Raw genomic sequence first — 24,170 nt, forward strand, 5'->3', positions numbered from 1 at the left:
TTACATAGTTTTTAAAATATGTAACTTTTTAAAGCAAAATTGGTAATGAACAATTTTCATATTTTTATATATGTAACTCTTTCTATTATTATTATTATTATTATTATTATTATTATTATTATTATTATTATTATTATATGTTTGAGAATAATTCAAGAACCTATTTGGTTCATTCTGGTTATGGGAAAGAAAACAATTCAAGGTTGGTTTCTTTAATATTTTTGAATGAAGTATAAATCAGTAAATTAAAAGGTAATCCGGTGAAAGGAGGTCAAACTAGGTATTGATATATAATGAAAATTATACTTATATATACTATTATTTACTATTAATGAGTGACAATGTAAATATTTTGTCATCCATAGTTCCCTTAGAACTGTTTGGTTGTGAGTTTGCCAACCAAAAAGGTTGTACTTCCTATTTATCTCTTTACATACCAAAGCATGATCAAGAAACTTCCTAAGTCATTTGGATAATACATGACATGCCTTTACTATAAGAGCAAATATGGAGATTTTTGTAGTCCTCACAATAATTTTTAAAACTTTTTAATTAATTATTTTAGGTCCTAATTTTATTTATTTAAGTCAATTTTTTTGTTTTTTATTTTTAAGGTCTACTTTTCAAATGTGGGGGACTTTTGTAGTCCTCACAATAATTTCCAATTTTTTTTAAAAAAATTTAATTAATTACTTTTAGATCCTAATCTTATTTATTTAGGTCAATTTTTTTGCTTTCTGTTTTTAAGGTCTACTTTTCAAAAGCTATCGAACCTCCTACCTTGTTTTTCATGTTTTTTGATTTTCCGGTTGGTGCTCGATATCCGTATTTGAGCCCAATTAATCCAGATAATTCGCACTGTATCGCGCCTATTCGGGGGGAGCGCTTCCTCCAAAGATTTTTCCGTAAAGACAATCCACCTGGGCCATTGTATAATTGGTGTGATTTGTTGTGAATTTTTTCTCATCTATTTAGATAACACCCAATTTTTTAGTGTGTCCCAAAAAGAATGTTATATTTTTATAATTTAAAATAATTTAACTTTAAAATTTTCATTTTGCCCTTAATGAAGTGACTTATAGCTACACAAATGTTTAAGGTTTATTTTAAACCACAAAATTCAAAAGTATTTCTTTATTTCTTAAACTTTATGCCAAGTCAAACAGTGCCATACAAATTAGGATGGAGAGAATAATAGAGAAACATTTATTACAATTATCGTTTTGAAGAAGTTAAAACTTTCTTGAATTTTGGTGATCGAATGATGAGCTATTTTAATTGTGTTGAAATGTAATGATTTTTTTTCCTAACTAATTTTCTTAATCTGCATAAAAAGATTTTGTGAACAATTTTATCCACCGCCTTTGAAGAATCTAAGATGTTTTACAAATACTAAAAGTAAAAGTTACTAATTGATATCATATAATGTGGAAAATTAATTATTTTTAGGTCTTTTTTTATTTTATACGATAATTTTTTCAAGAACGTAATTTTAGCATAATAAAAAAGTGATGGACAATTTTATACGTCAGCTTTGAAATATCTATGATTTATTATAAATACATAAATTAATTTATGTCATATAGTGTTGAAAATGAAGACAATGTCATCCATTGAGATCGGGTTATCTTTAAAAATCTCTTATTTGGTTAACTATTTTTTTTTTTTTTTGAGTATAGAGAATACATGAAGAACTAAATTTTATTGAATCTTGAGGTTCAATTTAATAAATATAAGTTATTTCTTGAATTTCGTCTGAGACTAAGGTGAAAAATCACATTTAACTATCATAAACCCTTGAGGCAAGATAATAAATGAAAATTTAATAAATGTCAAAACAAATCAATTTTTATCTATGAATAAAATTACATGCTCGCAAATTCACAAAAAGACGAAAATATTTTTTGATTTATGAGCTTTGCAAGTTGTAATTATCAGACGAAGAAACTTTAATAATTATAAAACTTATCAATAAGATATCATTAACCTGCAAATACATTAAATTAATTGTGAGGTAGAAAATGTATCACGTTATATGTATTTAATAAGAATTTCTACTTTATATTTTAAATTTGGGCCCGGGCTTAGCACGGGCCTTCCGTAACTAGTTAGAAAAATATGGAGCAAACGCAAGCATTACGTATTATGCGATGTGCAAGTGGCAGACATATATTTATTCTACAAATAATGGACGAGAAAAGGATCAAAATAGTACATTATCTTTGTGTTTAGACCTGAAATCATATATGTTCTTTTACATGGAGCATTAATAGTCCATTATGTTTGCATAAGTGGTACACTTTTAATCAACTCCCAAATATTTTGTTAAAAATTTAACGGAAAAAGGCAAAAATGCCCCTGAACTATTAGAAAAGGTCTAAATATACTCTTCATTAATATATTTTGCTACCTCCTTTTTAGCTTATTTATGCCCTTTGACTTACGGTCAACACTAAATTTTTAAAAATAATTATTCAAATTACTCATGGCATTCTATAACTGGAAAATTGATTTTTCTTTAAAAAAATCTGGAATTTTTTTTTTTAGAATCAAGAAAACTGATTTTTTAGAAAGAAAAAAAAAACTAGAAAACTAGATTCTTGTAATTAAAATATCATCAAAAATGGTTTTTCTTTAAATCAGGAAAATTGATTTTTTTGTCCTAAAATTTTTAGATTTTCATGATAAATTATTTTTAGGACACTTAAAAAAAAAAAAACAAGAAAAAGTTTTTTTTTTTTCAGAATCTAAAAAACTTGATTTTTATAAAATCTGGAAAAAATGATTTTTGATAGAGAAAAAAAACAGGAAAAAGTCTGAGGTTGGTGGATTTATTAGATACTGAAATTATAATCTTTGGATTATAATACAGACATTAAATAATGATGAGATTGTAAATAAATTTTAGGATTGATTATGCTTTACACTCTTATAATATGCACTCAGTTGTGAATATGCTCCATGTAGCTTAAGATCAAACACTTACACTTCCTATGAGATATATTTGTTACTAAGTATATCAAATTATAATTATTAAAAAACAAATTAATAACGTATGCTATTGGGATATTGTCAAGGATGACTTGTTTGTTGACAGAACAAAGAGCTAACTAGGGACAGTGATTACACTGTTCAAATAAACAATTTTGCAAATTCTGTTCTGTTAAAAAGGTTTTAAGTTGGTAGATCTTAAGAAGCTATGTTACTTGGATACCTGCAAAAAAAAAAGTTTCAGGGGAAATTTTAAGGTAGAGGAAAAAAAAGAGGTAAAAAGCTAATTTGAAGGGGGTTGTCACTAAGGAAAAAAAGCTTAAAAACCAATTCTCGTGTAAATTATAAAGGAAACGAGCAAAACAGACCACTTAGCACAAGAGAGGTAACAAATAGTTGCTCTTTGTATCATTCAAATGTAAGAATGTTTGTATCTGTGAACAATAGTTCACCCATTTAGGAGGTTACACGTCAGTCGTCTTCCCCATTCTACCTCAAGTAACAACGAATAACTTCTCTCTCTCAGTCCAAAGAAGCATAAAGTTACTCGAAAGTCATTTTTGCCACCTCTTCTCGAATAGAATCAAATAGCACGGTGGAAAGATAACGCTCCCCAGCACTAGCGAAGATGACCTGCACAAGAGAAATGAAATAGAGAATTTTAGGCCAGTGTTCATTTGCTTCAAATTATAGAGATGTATCCTAACGAGCCATGGTAGCTGGAAAATAGCAACTATCAGCTCATAATTCTGCAAAGTAGTTGCAGAAACATCTAAGATCATACAAGATACATTTCAACCATAAAGTTGCTATTACTTGCATGTGAAAAGTGAGGAAATGAATGAATATGTCAATGAGATCCCATTCTGGTATATCATCAAAGATCCTGAAGTTAAATGACAGATAAAGAGACATACAATATGGGCATGAAAACAAAGTGTACGCTGCTAGTGTCTGTACTTGAGCTTAATTCTAGTAAGAAAATCAGACAAGAAAAGATTGAAATATTAACATAGCATTGTTAAAGATCAGTGGTTATTGGTACTATGGTGACGCCGTTCTTATCAGAGAAATGTGCGCAACTCAAGGTAATGATTGGTGGAATACACAGCAAGTTCCTTAAGTGAATAATAATTAATAATCTATTCCTCACCAGAAACAGCACCTAGTAGGTGATATTCGTTATCGTTTAGAGGAGATCACATTATGAGTTTAGTTAACGATACAATGGTGAGCTCCAAGTCACCCCTCTATGATGCAAAGTTCCCATGCTTCCACTACCGCATGGCATAATCAGGAATTTGAAGTCAGATCAAGTTAGTTCCTCGAAGCATGGGAGTGCATTTTTACCTAAGCTTAATGAAGAGACTAAGGAGATTTGAGCACCATATGCTGACATACATAATGGTGGTATTACTTCAATTCAACAAATAAAACGTTATGTCCTTTCATTAACAGTAGCAGAGCAATTACTAGAAACTCCAGCATTAACCTTCATACATACTAAGTCGCATATGGAATGAACCAGAAGGAGTACAAAGTACAAATACTCTTGCTATAATATTGTTGTCCATGAATGACTGACTGTATTGGAAAATGGGGAGAAAACAGAAAGAAAAGAAAACAGATTCGGGTAATACACATTCACCCCATAAATGAATTAATTAGACAGTGAACAGTTTCAAGCAAGACTCAGGAAGAGTGCTATCAGCTTACTGAAATAGATCTAACTTACCGCAATAAGTTTCCCAGCATTTTCTGGCTTTTTTGCTACTTTTACTGCCGCAGCAGCTGCAGCCCCTGATGATATTCCTACCTGAAAATATTCGAGGATAAAAAGGAAGTATAGTTGTGATGATATCAAAACGCACATCACAAAGGAAGTGGAGGACAGACAAATCTGTGGACTCAGTAGTGATCTTTAGACTAGTGAACATACCAGCAGACCTTCTTTCAATGCAAGAAGCTTTGTCATTTCAATAGCTTCATCACTAGATACCTGAACACAAATAAAAACAGAAGCTGTCATCATACCAGGAAATATAGCACGTAACCCCAGTAAACCAAAAGTCAATAGAAATATAAGAGAGGACATTATAATGAATTTATGTTGATCTGTTAATGAACAAAATCAGATGGAGATGTTTCAGAGGTTGAGTAAGCTCAAAACTTTTACATAGGGAAGTCACGAATAATCTGGAGATTCAGACAATTCTTTCAACAAAAAGATATATCTAACTTTACAGTTTGCCCTACATAGCGATCTAGTCTTTGCTCCCATCCTTCTATCTTTGCTTGTGTGAGTTGTAAATGCATTAGTTTTATATTAACCAAATTGATATTGTCCATCAGATCATAGCAGATTCATCACCTGATTAGAGAGTCTTTTGTAAGATATTCAGTTTTTTATGGCAAAATTTCACACACATTGAGCAGAAATTTAAATGTTTAAGAAATCTGACAGATATGGTATACAGTCTTACTTGAAGAACTTCATCCAGGATGCTGAGATCGAGAACGGGTGGGATAAAACCAGCACCAATTCCTTGGATTTTATGCGGCCCTTTAATGGTAATACGTTTAGTTACATATATCAGTATATGATAAATAATAGTTCACAGAAGCAGAGATGAAAACCCAGTGTGTGAGAAGATAAGCTGGCAAAAACTCTTTATTTAATGAGAGTATAGAACTAATGCAATGGCATGTTAGTTTCTAGAATGATCTGGATAATCTGAGAAGAGAAAGAAAGACGGGAAATTCTTTGCAGCAGAAAACTTTGGATGAAAAGCACATGTCTGCAAAAGGAAAGTAGTACTTAGTCTTTATAAATATAGATTTATTAAGCAGAAATATAGTCCATTTAGTGCCATGACAGTATGCATGCCAGAGATACCTGGATACAAAATATAAGAGGGTGGTGCAAATATCTTTTAGAGAAAAAAATGAAGTAGTGCTAATATTCAAATAACTAGAATGAGGTAGGTGTTAGTTTAAATGCTACCCAACTAGAATAATACAAAAACGATAGAAGGTACTGCTTTATCAATGAGATAGGAGATGTGCTACTGTTTCATGTTCACAAAAGGATGCATTTTTAAGAAAAAATCAAAAGAGTCTGTGGTTAATTTCCCGAACTAGTAACTGCAGTTACGAATATAACTGTACAGTTTCAATCAATTTGATGAGACAACTCGACTGGGAAAAAAACTTGACTGACCTAGTTGTCCTCCATTTATAATTGCATTTTCGGCTGGTTCTATTCCATATACCTGGTTTGCCCACAAGACGAAGGAAGGAAAGAAAATGAGAAACCAAGACAAAAAGGAAAAAGAAAAATATCACTTTTCTTCCTCTTTTGTCAACCCTCTTGATACCACTTCTTTTTCCATCCTTCCACTCACAAACAACCTACCTTTATTTCTGGATTCTTCTCCTTAAGGAACCTTCCTGCTCCCGTCACTGTGCCTCCTGTCCCAATCCCGGCAATAAAAATATCAACTTTTCCTCCTGTGCATTCCCATATTTCTGGTCCAGTTGTTTCATAATGGATCTATAGATTGATAATTGATAAGCATAACGTTTTTATAGCAAATAAACAAATTATTTGTAAAGGAGACACCTTTGGATTGGCAGGATTATCGAACTGACGCAAAAAATGACAGTTTGCCGTCCTATCTAGTATCTCTTCGGCCTTCTTAAGCACACCATCTAAACCTTTGGCTGGATCTGTGATGTATAGCTCAGCCCCCAAAGCTTTAAGAACAATCCTTCTCTCAAGACTATATGATGCTGGCATTACTGTCACGAGTTTGTAGCCACGAGCTGCAGCAATAAATGCAAGACCAATGCCGGTATTACCACTAGTTACCTCAAGGAGTACAGTCTTCAGCAGCCATTGTTTCAACATTTGAAAAAAAAAACAAGCAAACCATTTCAGTACAGCCTTTCAGGCAAATAATCATTAAGAGCACAGGGAATGAAAAGTAAAAGGTTCCATCTGTCTTAGGACAGAATTCGAATAACCTGGTATTAAGAGAAATGGGCATATATGAAAAATTCTGTTAAGCCTATTTTACCATCACATCATATTTTGTGACTTATATAACATCTCTTCAAGCTGTTACTTTTCCCTCCTAGAATGTTTTCTCAAATGAATTTCACCAACCTTTCCAGGGGTAATTAGGCCCTTATCTTCTGCATCTTTGATCATACTGTATGCCATCCTACATAACAGTAACTGAGGTGAAAAATTCTGTGAATTCAAGATTTTTCAAATTCAGATAAGAACGATGTACACACTAGAAACAGGAAGAAAGAAAAGTGCCACGAAGAAACTGGATCAGAGGATTGAAGAATAAACACCTGTCTTTGACACTTGAGCAAGGTTCCATTGACTCCAATTTGGCTGCAATTTGGGCATCACAACCTTCGACGATTTTGTTGAGATATACCATAGGGGTGTTTCCGATAAGCTACATTGTGAAGACAACAAAATGAGACGATTTGATGCTGAAAAAGGAAGATGTAAAGAGTACCAAGAAAGATCTCAGAAAGGGAACTACTTCTGTGACATCTTTCGCGATCTCACTCTTCTCTTTCATAATTTCTTGCTGACTTACTGCACCAAGAAACAAGAGCTAGATAAGGAAAGGGCTACACAGTTAATAATAGGAAGAAGAGAACCTACTTAACCTACAACACTCTCATGGAAGTGAAACCACAAAGTATGATGAGCCAGACAAGGAATGCATTATCTATACCAACCATACAAGAAAAACCTGCTCGATCTTTGACACTCTCTTGGAAGTGAAACCACAACAAAAATATCAACTTTCCAAGTTATACTAAAGTAGGAATAAGATGAAGATGTTAGAAGACGAATATGATATTAACCAACACAAATGAAGACGCTGATCAGGCATCTTAAAGAGGAGAACAAGAATGAAAAAGAAATTAAATCAACTGAGAGAGGACGTAATCAGCAAAACAAAGCCAGCTAGATAAGTTACCAGAGAGATATTATTAGTATCTTAAGATAGTGGCAGGGCTGACCCAATTTTATCAATTATTGACACCCTTCGATGGAAAATTACACTGTGTAGATAAGTAAATTTTTAATATATAGAACTATATGTTGAATCCCCTTGGCTTCGTGTGTATACTTCTTTATGTTTTGACTCCTCTTAGCCAAAGATCCTGGAACTACTGAAGGGTGTGTGTAAGGGACTACTGAGCTTTAGGAATAAACATGGGACACGATTATCTGGAGCTAGAAATTCAGGAAAATCTCTCTTGGACTCCTAAACAATGAAATCTATTTTGTGCTTTGCAACAGAGGCCAAAAATCAATACACTGCAAATACCAGTTAAAACCCCTACATTTCAATTAAAAAAATGGACAAGCTAAAGAGATATGACGGACGAACAAATGAAATGTGGCAGGCAACCGCAAGCAAATGGCAGTAAGAACTAAGCACCAGTGGCGGAGCTAGGGGGTGCAATGCCGGAAATTTATTATGTATATACAAGGTCAAAGTTATCTTTTTATGTACTATATATAGTAATAGATGTTAATCCTCTTGAATTCTTCCTAAGTTTTGCTCTTTATTTTTTTAATCCCCTTAGTGAAAATTCCTACTCTACCACTATTAAAGGTAATAAATTAACTTCTGCAGAGACCAAATGAGACACACTCCTCTGGATCAAAAAGAGTGTCCAATTAATCATTTGCACACCCCTTAAGAAAATACTAACTCCTAGAACAAAATAATAGATAATTTGACTAAACTGCCCCTAATTAAATATGTATTGGGATTCGATCACATAGCACTTAATAGTGGCAAATTTAAAAATAGGGCTAGTTCTTTCTTGATTTGATAAAGTGAACACTCTTTTTTATCCAAAAAAAAAAAAACTAAGTGGACACTCTTTTTTATCCGGATTGAGTATCATAGTAGAGTACAACCAATCACAACAAAGGAAAGAACCCCATATATTTTCCACAACAATCAGCATAGAATTAAGATAACTTACACTAGGAAATAACAAACTGCCACAAAAGAACAACCCAAAGCAATTCTAGATAAGGAAAAGAGAAAATTCGAGCTCAGCACATTGTTCACCTAAGGTAATTGCCTACAAAATTTTCCATATGAGTGCTTCAAATAAACAGACATCTACTAGTAATATCTTCTATAACTTGGAACAGAACCGATTTTTCAGATACCCACTTAAGAAACAAATCAAACATTGCCTTTTTCTGAAGAAGTCAACAAGTTAATCATAAATTCAAGAACCCAATTTGGTTCTTTGCAGTTACTATGGGAAGAGACAACAATACCTTGTGGATGCTTTGACGGTCGGTAGCTTCCTTATCTTGCGATTCCACAAAAAACCAATATGAAAAAGACAAAACAATGGGTGGTATTAATAGTACATTAATATCTGCAACATACGTAAACAACTATGATGTGATGTGCAAGTTGTCCATATTAAAGAAGTTTCTTTAACTAGTTTTCAGTTCAAATTGTTCTCTTTTGAGTAATATCATAAAATAAAATGGCGGGTAATAAACTACAAACTCTCCCTTTTTTTTTTTCTTCAAAAGTCAATTTTTTTAATTTTAATCGTGTGTTAAATATAAAATTTTTAAATTTTTTGAAATATAATTTATATATTTGAAAACTATATAAAAAGTATTATAAATCACCATAATTAATAATTTAAAATAATTAAAAGACATATGAAAAAATTACGGTCAAAGAACAACTCGTGTGACTCTCGAAAAGCAAAAAGTGTCAAACAAATTCGAACTGATGGAGCAATAACTTTAATGGCGGAGTTATCGTAATACTCTCAATGCCATTTGGACATGATTTGAAAACCCAAATCATGTCTTTTTGAATGATGTGAAATCACATGTCCATATGCTAATTTCAAACCATGGTTTCAAATCGCATGTACAAACGCCCACTTAGATTCAAAATATAGAAAATACTCCATTTGTTTTAGATTGAATGTTTATGTTTTCCTTCTTCTTCTTGTTTTTTTTTTTTTTAACTTTGTGTCAGAACACTAGTATTAAAAAAATTACAATTAGACTTTCAAACATTTAATCGCTTGTGTCATTTTTTTATGATACATTTATTATTTGAGAATTAAAGTAATTTTTCTTTGGACTACACTTTAATCATTTATTGTTAAAGTATTGAAAAATTAGAAATAATTATGATTAAAAAGTACTTCTTCATAGTTTTTAAAATATGTAACTTTTTAAAGCAAAATTGGTAATAAACAATTTTCATATGTTTATATATGTAACTCTTTCTATTATTATTATTATTATTATTATTATTATTATTATTATTATATATGTTTGAGAATAATTCAAGAATCATTCCGGTTATGGGAAAGAAAACAATACCCCGTGGGTGCTTAATCCAATGATTCAAAAAGTTGGTTTCTTTAATATTTTTGAATGAAGTATAAATCAGTAAAGTAATAAGGTAATCTGGTGAAAGGAGGTCAAACCAGGTATTGATATATAAGGAAAATTAGAAAAATATGGAGCAAACGCAAGCAATTACGTATTATGCGATGTGCAAGTGGCAGACATATACTTATTCTACAAAAAATAATGGACTTTGTGTTTTCTCAGCCTCCTGATTTTAACTTTGGTGCTCACGATCTAATCACACAGGCTGTAGTGTCACTAAAAACTTACCAAGATTTTAGAGCTGATATACTGTACAAAATACAAATGTTGAACGTTTTTGTTAAGTCAAGTCTAATTCAGGGTACAACAATTTCACATGTCCTGGTACGGATGTTACGTGAGACTTGAGTCATTAATGGTTCCTTAAAGTGTTCATTAGTCTTACTTTACTGCCTCAATATATTTTTTTTGATCACGTACGGACTGCAGCCGCTGTCCTTGGGGTGCGCATGAGGTAAATTCAAATCCTATATAATAGCTTGCAAACCACACAGGAGAGTAACCCGCACTAAAAAAGTCCCGTGTGATGAGCTCGATCTAGAAGGAACCAACTAAGCTACCCTTGCGAGTTAAAGGTATTTGACTGAGTATAAAGTTTAAGAATGAAAAAAGAAATTAAAATTTATATTTAAAGTAAGCTACAGATATTTGAATGATTATAAATTATCTAATTATGAGTAAAATGGAAAATTTAAAGTTAAATTATTACTAAATGTAGAAATGTGAAATTTTGTTGCAACTGACTAAAAAGGAAATAGTGATACTCCTTCTGTTTTATTTTACTCGACCCTTATACTAAAAATACATTTTTCCTTTTTTACTTTTTCATTTTGCAATTTAAAAAAAGATTTATTATTTTCTTACAATATGGTACAGATGTTACGTGAGACTTTTGGCTTTAATGGTTCGTTAACTTTTTTTATTAGTTTAATACTTTTTCGACTCAGTTTATGTCCGGGTATTTGATTGAGTATGAAGTGTAAGAATGAAAAAATGATTTTTGAAATTTATAGTTTAAAATAAGTTATATATATTTGGATAACTGTAAATTATCTAATTAAGTATAAAAGGAAAATTTAAAGTTTAACAGTTACTAAATGTAGAAAGGAGTTGGAACTAACTAAAAAGGAAATAATGATAGATGTTAATCCTCTTGAATTCTTCGTAAGTTTTGCTCTTTATTTTTTGAATCTCTTTACTGAAAATTTCGACTCTATCACTATTTAAGGCAATAAATTAACTTCTGCGGAGACCAAATGAGATACTTCCTTCGGATAAAAAAGAGTGTTCACTTAGCCATTTGCACACCCCCTTACGAAAATACTAACTCCTAGAACAAAATAGTAGGTAATTTGACTAAACTGCCCTTAATTAAATATGTATTGGGATTTAATCACATGACACTTAATAATGACAAATTTGAAAATTAAAATTAATTATTTCTTAATTTGATAAATGGACATTCTTTTTTACCAAAAAAAAAAAAAACTAAGTGAACACTCTTTTTTATCCGGAAGGAGTATCATAGTAGAGTACAACCAATCACAACAAAGGAAAGAACCCCATATATTTTCCACAACAATCAGCATAGAATTAAGATAAATTACACTAGGAAATAACAAACTGCCACAAAAAGAACAACCCAAAGCAATTTTAGATACGGAAAAGAGAAAATTCGAGCTGAGCACATTGTTCGCCTAATGTAATTGACTACATAACTTCCATATGAGAGGTTCAAATAAACAGACATCTACTAGTCTATAACTTGGAACAGAACCGATTTTCAGATGCCCGCTTAAGAAACAAAGCAAACAGTGCCTTTTTCTGAAGAAGTCAACAAGTTAATCATAAATTCAAGAACCCAGTTTGGTTCTTTGCAGTTATTATGGGAAGAGAAAACAATACCTTGTGGATGCTTTGACGGTTGGCAGCTTCCTTATCTGGCAATTCCGCAAAAACCCAGTAAGCAAAAGGACCAGACAATGGGTGGCACTAGGGTGTACAAATTAAACCGACAAACTGCATCAAATCATAAATTGAGTTAAATCGAGAAAAAAATTCGACTAGTAGTTAGTTTAGTTTTAATTAAAAAAAAGTCAAACCAACCCAACATTACATGTATTCATAAAAATATTTTATACATAAAAAAATTTATTTGAAATGTAATTTATAAATATTTCTTAAATTTTTTCTTGAATGTCAATAAGTTTTATATCCTATGGATGTGAGTAACTCATATAAAGTCCACACCAAAACCAACTTAACACTAGTACTAACAAAAGAAATTCAATTTACCACTAGGAATGACAATAATGTTGGATAACTATTATTTAGTTTTGCATAATTAGTTTAGAGAGTGAAAATACATAACTTCAATTTCTTTTCTTGTCATGTAATTAATACTTATTAGCCGTACTTATTTTAGCATGACTTAATATTTTTAGATTATGATCATTTTCTTTATGGCTTATTAATTAGCAATATTTATTTTAATCGATTTTATTAACTTTTGTTGAATATTTTAATACAATGTCATCACTCTTCTCACAGTTTTTTGTTATTTTCTTATGAAACACCTTTATATAGTTGTATCTTACTAGAACTAAAGAAATATTTGAAGTAAAAGTTATATGTTTTGTATTAAGACTATTCTGGAAAAAAAAAAAACCCTAGAAAACCGAATAACCCGACAAAATCCAAGATTGAAAAATCTGAATTTTATTGGTTTGATTTGGCGTATAAATTTAAAAACCTGACGCAATTGATTTAATTTGATATTTAAAAATTCTAAACCAACCCGATTCATGTACACCCCTAAGTGGCATTATAGTACATTAATATCTGCAACATTTTACTACTATTACAACAACTACTACCTCTGTTACTATTACTATTACTATTACTTTACTTTACTTTACTGCTACTTATTAATAAGAGAAAGTGAGGAGCTTCAGGTCAAAGTGAAATTACCAAAAACCTTAGCATTTCAATTTATTCCTTTCACTGTCGATTTCCTGACAATGCCTGCAACATCTCAAGGGTAACTTGGTCATTTGAAGTAAGGATATTTTCGGCATTCAGTCACTTCAGCGTTGTAAATAATCGTACTTCATTGCTTTATAAACGTACTTTCCTACTATTAAACTGAAGTACCTCAAGCCTATCATTTATTTGTCACTGTCATATTAGCCGAAAAGCTGCGGGTCAGCCTTCCCTATACCTATGGGGCCCTCCACTGAATCCTTAGTCCTTGCCCTCCACTGAATCCTTAGTCCTTACTCCTTCTTGAAATGCATGGTTGATTACTTCCATTTAACTCAAGTGTGGCATTTTGTTTAAGTTGCATAAACTATACACAGGTACTTTTATCAACGTATTATCTTAGTGGTAAATGAACTAGATGCCCAAAATTAAAAGTGATTCTTTTATGATATAGATGAATTAAACTAGATGCCCATAATTAAAAGTGATTCTTTTATGATATAGATGAATTAAAAGTGATTCTTTTATGATAAAGCATCTATATATGGGATTCTCTAAAAAGCCAAGGTCGTGGGTGACCAAGAGGGCCCACTTGGAAACTTGGGATCTCAGTCGGAAATGCGAAGGTTGCAACAAGCCAACCGGTAAAAAAGAATCAACTAGTTTTGTTCTGATCTAAGTAGGCTCATAATAGGGAATACCTTATCCTTGGGAATACCGATAGCAACTCCCACTGAAGCAAATGTAGCAGCTCCTGCACCTATTGATTTTGCACCTTCTAACATTTCGAATTTCGAATTCTCCTCACACTTTTTTCATCATCATTAGGATTTTCTCTTCGAGAACACTCGCCTCGTCGATTCTATCCATTAATGACACAAGGTAGACTGCACATATATCAAATTAAAATGTTACACACTTTTAGGATGACATAATCTACTCCTTAGCATTTTGTTGGTGCAATTCGACAATATTATGAATCGTGCATTTGTAACTTCTTTATCTGAGTTCTAAAAAATAATGATGTATTTATAAGTACTATCCTATTTGATATTTAATACTAAAAAAATAGTGACTCTAACTATTAAGACCAAGTAGATCATATAGGGAACAGTTTGTCCATTTTTTTTTCTTCTCTTCAAAATATTATTTGATCAAATATTGGACTATAATTTGGAAGCTTCTATGAATATTTTAATTGTTGTAGGATTAAAAGATACAAAATGAATTGATAGTAACGTTTATGTGTTTATACTTATTTTTAAGTGGAGAAAGCAAATATACAATCTTTAATATTGCCTTTCTAATCCAAATGCTCAGCCCGTGCTACGCACGGGGCTAAGCACCCCTAGTTGCTATTCATAGAAGGGAATCAAGGAGCTTCCTATTAATGCGGATGGACGGAAAAGCCCTCGGTTTCCCAGTTATCCAATTTGGTTATCAAGGGCATTTATATAATTTTTATGGTCTACCGTAGCTTCAACAGAAATTTTTGTGATGAGTTGGTCTGTTTGTCCCAGCAGCATAAATTCAATGGGCCGTACCTATTGACATGGTTTTTGGGAAAGAATCAGGTATTCAAAACAACAAAACTGGACTTTCTTTCCTGTGTTGCAGCCAGGAGTCAGCTAATGCCCGAGACTAAAAGTTTATGTTGGATATCAATGTTACACACACCGATGTTACTGCTTCTGATAATATAAGCTGGTAATGCAATTTTGAGGCATAGAATTCTAATTGCAAACTTAACTTAAAACTGTAGAGTTGGACTTGTTACACATCATGCAGCGGTAATTGGTGTTTGGTGCTCAGATACTCACCTGAAAATATTCCTTTGAATAAAGGACTTTTGTATACACCGTCAAAAAAAAAAAAAATCATTGTTGATTCAATGTTTTGTTTGAAGAAATTGGTGGTTGGGATTTGTTCACCGAATTTTGAGGAAGTTGCATCTCAAATTTGTGTTCATTTGATTGAGAATTGAAGGAGATTGACTCAATTTTTTTAGCATTCTTCTTGGAGAAGAAGATGAAATCAGGGCGGGTTGGCTTGTGGAAGGAATTGGATAATTTTTTTAAAATCAGATAATTTAATTTGATTTGGGGTTTTCCATCCAAATAGGGGCACATGTGTAAACTTTGTTGACGGCAAGGATATATTTGTTCACTTTCACTAATGGGGGATAAAGTTGGCTAATAAAATAATTAGAGAGGATATATTTGACCCTTTTCCCTATTAAAAAATACAAATAGACTTTTCATACTTTTAATCCCTTGTGTCATTTTTTATTACATATTATACGAGGGTTAAAACAATTTTTCTTTTGACTACAATTTTATCATATATTATCAAACTAGTGTCGTTTGGCCCGTACTAAGCCCGGATCCAAACTGACATTAAAATTTTAATTTGTAGATCTTTTTAAAAAAAATTCTACTCTTACTTCTTTGTTTTTATAACATCAATCTGATACTTCGAAAGACTTCTAAAATATTAAAGTACAAAAATGTACCTAAAAATTAAAGGCGAGTATTTTTCTTAGTTTATATGTTAGATTTAAAAAAAAAAAATCAAACATTTTAAAGCTCTCATAATTTCCATCTTACTTAAATTTTTTGAGATTAAAATTTCTGATGTTCCAAATTTAGTTTTCATATGTTTAATTAATTTCATTTGCTTCTTTGAATTGAATCCATATTGCCTAACTTATTTGTTTACCAAAGTTATTACAGTATTCAATTTATGTCAAAAATATTCGATGCGCAAATATTGTAGCATGATGAAATCAATAAAGTTAACATACAAATAATTAAGGGAAAAAGGTTCAAAACACACTCAAACTATGGCCAAAGTTGCCATAACACACCTGAACTTTGCGGGGGTCCTATGACCCCCCTGTACTTATTTTTTGTGTATTTTGTACGCTTTTATATGGTGACCTGTACAAGCGATTGTATCTACTTTCTTTGAGCGCGTAATATTCCATATATTCTTGTAATATCAATAATTCTTGTAAAAGAAAGCTTTGAACACTTTTCCCAATAATTAAAAGCCTTGATATTACAAGAATTTTTTATAGATATTATTTCAAATTAAATCACAAAAAATTACTGAAAAGTCAATAGAATTAATTGTTCTGACTTTAAGCTTTCTTTTACATTCCAAAAGATGCATGTTAAAAAATAACATTTTTTACTTTTTCTTAATTTAATAAACCATTTTATGAAATCTACATTAATTGTAATAACTTTTTCATGTTAAACGAAACTATATAAAATATTGATTACCCGATATTTTGCAAAATATTTTAATATTTAAAAACAAGTAATTTTTTTTTTTTTTTACAATTGTCTAGAATTATTACCTTTTGAAAATCAACTTGTATTTTCTTTAACTACATTATTTTTTCAAACATTTTCATAATATATAAAAATAATATTTTATTGTTACTCTTTTAATATAGTAAATACATTTTTTTTTGTCAATAGTGTGCGCACATAAAATTATTAATTAACTACCGTACTTCAAAATGTATTTTTTCCATTGAGACGGGAGACTGTAATTTACATTTTTGAAGTAGTTAACAATGATGTAAGTTATTTATATTTATTTGCTTAATTTAAAACTTAATCCAAACTTAAGTGAAATCTTCATAAATTACTTATGTTCGCCAGCATGTACGACACAAGGTTGTAGTGGATAATTAAAAAGAAATTACTAAACGGGCGAATAAAAAATTAAAATAGCAAATGATAAATGGTAAATAACATCAATAAATAAAAAATAGTATTATCAAAACAATATTGTAATTCAATCATTAAGCCTATATTAAGATAGAATTGAATGATATGCTAATTCTTTATATGTCTATAATAAATTCTTAAGGAAAAACATAATTTGAAACAAGTTTAATAATATTTCTACATAAAAGATTCAAATATGTATCAGTATGTTTTGTGAGGCCTCCAAATCTTTTTCATAACATCATCATTTTTAGTGACATGAAAAAGTCCTTAAAGTTCTCAATTTTTTTTTCAAAATGTGTGAAGATTTACAAGGCCATTAGTTTTTCAATTAGAGGTAAAAAGAGTCAAAAAATAATTCAAGTAAAGACTACAAAAAATGAGTATTCTCCCTATATCTAGTAGTAAAGTAATGAAAAGTAGACAATAAAAACAAAAAGTAAACTTGACCTTACAATAAATTTGGAACCTAGAAGTAGTGAATTGAAAAGTTTGACATTAAATTAGAATTTTTTGTGAGGACAAAAAATGCCCCTTTGTTCTCCCTTATATATAGTACTTCCTTTGGATCAAAAAAAGAGTCCACTTAGTTATTTGCACACCCCTTAAGAAAATATTAACTCTTAGATAAAAATAAGTAATTTGACTAAACTACCCCTAATTAAATAGACATTGGGATTTGATCATATAACACTTAATAGGGACAAATATGAAAAAATAAGGTTAATTCTTTCTTGATTTGCTAAGTGGACTCTTTTTTTGATAAAAAAAAAAAGCTTAAGTCGATTTTTTTTTTTTTATCCGGAGGGAGTAGTAATATTTATCCACTTTGACGGGTGCTAGCTTCCTTATCTTGCGATTTCGCCAAAACCCGTATGAAAAAGACCAAAAAAGGGTGTATTAATATCTGCAACATACCCAAACAACTACGTATTAAGTGATGTGCAAGTTGTCCATATTAAACTATTAAAGGGGAGAGGACTCTGTCTATAGTTTCTTTACTACGTTTTCAATTCACAGTGTGCTCTTTGACTAATATCTTAAACTAAAATGGCGGGTAACAAACTACAAACTTTATCGTCGCTGTTTTGGGGACGTTACAAATAGTTTGGTCATCTTCTAATTGAGTCTGAATATATAAATAAAAAAATTAAAAGGGGGTTAATATATATATATATATATATATATATATATATCACTTATTGTAAGCTTGGGTTTTTCAATAATTCTGACTTTTGTTAGTAGGGTGAAAGTTTTGTGATTTCTTAGGAAATTTAATTATTTGACTTGGATTAAAAATGTTTATGTAAGCAATTTAACCCATTTATCTATGTCACAGCACTAGTATTAAGAAACATAGACTTTTCAAACATTTAATCCCTCGTGTCATTTTTTATGATACATTTATTACTTGAGAGTAAACCGTACTTCTTTTTATTACAATTTTATCAAATATATTCTTAAATATATTAGATTAGAAATAATTATGACTAGAAACTTTTTTTTTAAAATATGTAACTCTTTTTCTTAAAATGACTACTAAGTAGTTTTCATATTTTTCATTATTATTATTTTTGTTATTATTATATATGTTTAAGAATAATCCAAGAACCCATTTGGTTCTTTCTGGTTATATAGCGAAGAAAACATTATCTCGTCGATGCTTAATCTAATGATTCAAATTACAAAAAAGTTAGTTTCTTTAATCTTTTTGAATGAATTATAAATCAGTAAACCAGGTACGGAATATACATAAAGAAAATTATTCAGGAAAACATGGAGCAAACGCAAGCAATTACGTATTATGCGATGTGCAAGTGGCAGACATATATTTATTCTACAAACAATCCACTAATCTTTATTGCTTTTTTCATGCTCCTGATTTTAAGTTTGGTGCTCAGTATCTAAACAAAAACTTTTGTGTCATGTAATTAAAGTTTTACCAAGATTTTAGAGTTGATATAATAATCTCGTTTGTTTTAACATTTTTTAGTTTTATAATGATCGGTTATTATACACTTATAACATCATTTGATGTTTAAATATTATTTGACTGCTATAGGAATACCCAAGATTTTTTTTTTCATTTCTTAATGTTATAAAAAGATAAGATTATTTCAAGTTAAAATCTCAATATATTCATATTTCACTAATTAAATATTAAAGAAAGATAATACTATATTATACTAATTAAATGTTAGCAATTCGGCACCACTTTATTCACGATTATCAAGGAAATAAAATCTTTAATGATGGAAGTGTGTATTCATTCTTTGTCATAAGTGGTTTATTAAAGTTTCAAAATATTTGATCAACATCTCAAGACTTATTATTTATATTTTTAGAGATGGTATTTCTATGAAGATAGTTTTTACATTATCAAAAAATAAAAAGATAGCTATTATAAAAAAATAATTTTACAAAGAGCATACTGTTATGACTATAAATCAATATTGTTGTTATAAATAAAAAATTGTCATAAAGGATAAAATATAATTAGAAATTACGTATCGAAAAATTTGAATTTTATAATTTATATAAGGTAGCTATGATAGAGAGGTACTATTATAAATGTTTTATTTATATAATTGAATCTTTTTGTTAAGTCGTGTCTAATATATTCACGGGATAAACAATTCACATGTTTTAATGGGAAGCTTGAGTATGCCACGTACGATAATTTATGGTATCTGTTGCACTTCCTTTCCGAACCCTACTACAGAAAATTAAACGGACTTGTGGTGGTTAATGTTTAGTGTATTCTGTTAATTTCCACGGGAGTATCAAGAATGCAATATTTTGGTATCGATGTTACGTGAGACTTGTAACTTTAATGGTTCCTTTAACTTTTCATTAGTTAATGGAGTTGAATATGTTAAAATTCTCCTAAACTATCATCATTTTGAGTGTTTAATAATATCTAGATTATTGGATGATTTTATTATTCCCGGGATTATAATTTTCTTTAGATTAAAAATCTCTGGTTGAATATGTGGCGAAATATTTGAGATCATAGATAACTTGTTGAGAGGCGCATGGAGATGAAAAAAAATCTTAAAAATGAGTTCACCCGGCACAATTGAGTTCAGAGTGTTGTGATAACACCCAATAGTTTGGGTATGAAACCTGTAAAGTTTTTTTTTTTTTTTTAACCTATTCGCCCAAGAAAAATCACATGTACTGCCCTTGGAATTCTTTGAAGGTTCTTTTGGAGCGTGATGTTCACGTAGCATGTCATATTCCTCCAAGAGGTATTTCAATATGAGTTCATGATAATTTAGGGGGTTTTGTATACACCCGCTAATTTAGATATGAAAATCGATGAATAATGATAATTTAGAGGGGTTTTAATCTATTCACTCTTAATAATGTTATCCACTTCCTTTCGAAAAACCTCTTTCCTGGTCTTTATAGAGCCCGGAGCCTAAAGGGTATAAAAATACACGGTTTTTACCAAAAGGGAACGTTAAAAATTTATTATACCAAAACGGGTATATCGTGGGCTGATCCACGATATACCCCAAATTTTTTTATTTTTTTTTTAAATTATCAGAAAACGGAAAAGAAAAAAAAATATTTACAAGTATAACGTGGACGGATCCACGTTATACAATATAAATTGTATAACGTGGATCAGTCCACGTTATACAATTAAAACTTGTATAACGTGGACTGATCCACGTTATACAATTTATATTGTATAACGTGGATCCGTCCACGTTATACTTGTAAATATTTTTTTTTCCGTTTACCAAATAACGTTGTCTAGATTTAAATCATATTCGGTTATGTTATCAATAAAAAAAATTTATTGATTTTTTAAATTTTTAAAGCATGATTAACTCAAATAAATATTTTAACACATGCAAATAATTAAATGTGTTATATATGCGAACAGAAATAAAAAATTAAATATAAGTTAAATAAACGTCACACATTAACTAAATGGTAAATGTTAAATTACATACTAACTATTAAACTGCACAAGACATGTTATATATTCTTGAAAGAGTACATAAAGAAACAACAATTGTGCAAGTTAAGAAAAAACATAAAAACCAACAAGCAACAACAACTACTGATTTCTATCGGGACAGCGATTCTTGTTATGACCTGTTTGCTTGCACGTACTACATTTTCTAGCCATGCGAGCAGGAGCTATATCCATTTCATTCCTCCTTCTAGTTGTACTCCGCGCTCCTGAAGTTCGCTCGTATTCAGTGTTTGCAATTAAACTGAAGGGAGAAGGTGGCCAATATGCCTCATCACCCAACGGTGAAAAATTTTCACTGTACGTTTGCTTATAAAACATGCAACTGTAGTACTTGCTAACATAGGTCTTTGGTTGAATTCCGCGAATATCACAAAATTTAATTGCATGTGAACATGGCATATGATAGTTTCTCCACTTTCCACACGAACATTTTTTCCCTTCGGCAGAGACTTTATGTATATTTCCGCCCTTACCTTCGTGTGCAAATGTTAGAATCTCAAAGACCCCTTCAGTTGCATTGTATTGCTGCATGTCAGTATGTTTTAGGGACCTCTCCCAGTATTCATCAAACTTCTTTTCAACAGCGCGCGACCAAAATTTTTTATCCGCAATCAACAAATCAGCAAGGGTGCTTCTCTCAACAAACCGATCAACAAGATTTTTAAACGTATAACGGACCATGGCAGTAACTGGCAATCCACGAGCTTTCTTCAATAAACCGTTATAAGATTCGGAGACATTCGTTGTCATAGCCCCCCACCTATGACCGTTGTCCTTATGCAATGTCCATTTTTCCTCCGGAAGAGCTTTTAACCACAAATACGCTAGAGATGACATTGTTTTGATTTGTTTCATCCTCATTTTATACTTCTTCTTCTGGTGCTCTGTAGCCGCCAACCACATTAGCTTCTCAAGGTCAGTATTGAGGAACTTTTTATTGAAGTTGCTTTTCAAATGCCGAACGCAAAACCTATGGTGTGTGGATGGTGGTTGTAACCAATCATGTGTTTGGACACATTGCAAGATTCCTTGATGACGGTCAGAAATAAGTCCAATTCCTTGTCTCTCACGAACAATATGTCTCCACAACAACACAAGGAACCACGTCCAGGACTCAAAGCTCTCACGTGCAACAATAGCATATGCAAGTGGAAAAATGTTATTGTTTGCATCAATTCCAACAGCAATTAGCAGTTTCATCTCATACTTACCGTACAGATGAGTACCGTCTATTGAGATGACAGGCCTGCAACTTTTGAATCCATCGATGCTTGGTTTATAAGCCCAGAACAGAAACTTGAAGATGTGTTCACCTTGCATTGTAGTTGATTGGTGCTCCCACTCAACAACGGTCCCCGGATTGAAATATTTTAAGGCAGCCATGTATCGGGGCAATGTGTTGAAAGAGGTTTCAAAATCACCAAATACCATTTCAATAGCTTTCTTACGCCCCTTTTGTGCTTTTCTATAACTAGGAGTAAAAAAATGCAATCCTTTTATTTTTTGCTGAACAGACTTAATACTGATGTATGGATCGACCATAATATATGGTATCAACGTAGTAGCAATTAGGTGACTGTTCAAATTGGAATGATCCTTTCTGTAATCATCCGTCAAACAACTGTGGTGGAGATCCGCTTTGCCTGCCTTCCACATACCACTTGAAATTTCTCTAAAACGGATCATCCACTCACACCCCAACATATGACGCTTGCAAATAACCCTCCAAAATTTACCTTTGGATTGATCACAAATGAACTCTTTCTTTTCTTTGAGACAATATAGTCTCACTGCGCCTTTCATTTCCTGCTTGTTCTAAAATAACATACCTAATTGCATAGTACAAGAAAAATTATCAACCCCTTAAAAATGGTCCAATAAATAAAAAGAATATTCATTGTCACCATACTAACCTGATCTGATAAATTCAGGTTTATTACAATCCCAAAGTGCAGATCGAATTGGACCGTCATCTCTCATGAAGGCAAAATCATCCGGGCCTTCTTCTGTGTTGTCCAAATATGGAATCGCATTAGAATGGTAGCTAACGTTACCATCACTCGGAGTAGTAATGTCTTCATCAGAATGACCATCACCATCAGATGAGTGATCATCGTCTGTTTCTGTTTGATCTAATGGAATATCACTATCTGACTTATCGGAGTGATCATTAGCTACGTCGTTATTGCTCACAATTTGTGTGAGCTGAGTCAACACGGGGTTTTCTTCAAAATCGTTACACCTACATAAATAAATAAAATTAAAATTTAAAAAGATTATATTAACCCCAAGGACAAATTAAAAAATAAAAAATAATCAAAATAACATGCCGATTACAAAATGAAAAATAAAAATAAAGTTATATTATAAAAATAGTGCATGAGAACAAAATAACATGTTGTATTCTTTTTATTTTCCATGAATGAACAATGAAAGACGTTAGTTAGAATTTGCAGTATAATAATTTACATAGTTATCCTGAAAGTTATATTATAAAATAGTACATGAGAACTAAATAATATGTTGTATTCTTGTGATGGTTAAACGCACAAAGACATTTAATAGAACGTAAATGAGAAAGTTTTCATAAAACATCATTATATTTACCTTTCTGTAAATGACTCTACTTGAGTAGGGTGATATCGAACTATACTCCCGCCATCTAATTCAGTTGTATCTGGAGCACTACTCGGTCCAGGAATATCACAGCTCTGCATAGTCCAACCAAAGTTATGTGACTGGCTACCAACTCCTACCATTGTTTCTTGTTGAAGTGTACCTCTTTGAAGCCCAATATTCATAGCGGGAAGATACGTAGTACCCCGAATATCAAACTCATCGTCAGTGGGTGCTCCAACATTAGTAGAGCGTTCAACAGTTGCATACATGTCAAGTGTGGCTATACTGATATGATTGCTAAATATGTCAGGACTTCGAAGAAATAACGATAAGGAGTCATCGT

At 31.3% G+C, this 24,170-nt stretch overlaps 1 protein-coding gene across 7 annotated transcripts; it reads right to left on the reverse strand.

Moving 5' to 3' along the window:
• Nucleotides 1–3,377: 3,377 nt before the first annotated feature.
• On the reverse strand, nt 3,378–12,462 carry LOC132645241 (cysteine synthase-like). 7 transcript variants are annotated; one of them, XM_060362118.1, is made up of 11 exons: nt 12,395–12,462; nt 7,557–7,612; nt 7,357–7,466; nt 7,160–7,217; nt 6,614–6,877; nt 6,407–6,544; nt 6,212–6,263; nt 5,475–5,554; nt 4,931–4,990; nt 4,727–4,807; nt 3,378–3,624 (listed from the first exon to the last, which is right to left on the reverse strand). In XM_060362118.1, the coding sequence occupies exons 2-11, from the start codon at nt 7,593–7,595 to the stop codon at nt 3,535–3,537; spliced, it is 972 nt and encodes a 323-aa protein (XP_060218101.1). In that variant the 5' UTR covers nt 7,596–7,612; nt 12,395–12,462; the 3' UTR covers nt 3,378–3,534. The 7 variants fall into 7 exon arrangements, with proteins under 7 accessions (XP_060218101.1, XP_060218098.1, XP_060218100.1 ...); XM_060362115.1 differs by lacking the exon at nt 12,395–12,462 and adding an exon at nt 9,335–9,478; XM_060362117.1 differs by lacking the exon at nt 12,395–12,462 and adding an exon at nt 9,225–9,308.
• Between the last annotated feature and the right edge of the window lie 11,708 nt (nt 12,463–24,170).

The sequence above is a fragment of the Lycium barbarum genome, chromosome 6, assembly GCF_019175385.1.
Source record: "Lycium barbarum isolate Lr01 chromosome 6, ASM1917538v2, whole genome shotgun sequence".
NCBI lineage: Eukaryota > Viridiplantae > Streptophyta > Magnoliopsida > Solanales > Solanaceae > Lycium > Lycium barbarum.

What these genes read in the sequence shown, in the direction of transcription:
- LOC132645241 (XM_060362114.1), bottom strand. An exon ending in TATAAATGGAGGACAACTAG is followed by an intron (nt 5,555 to 6,211) that starts GTCAGTCAAGTT and finishes TTACCATTAAAG; the next exon opens with GGCCGCATAAAATCCAAGGA. An exon ending in CATTGAAAGAAGGTCTGCTG is followed by an intron (nt 4,808 to 4,930) that starts GTATGTTCACTA and finishes GAATATTTTCAG; the next exon opens with GTAGGAATATCATCAGGGGC.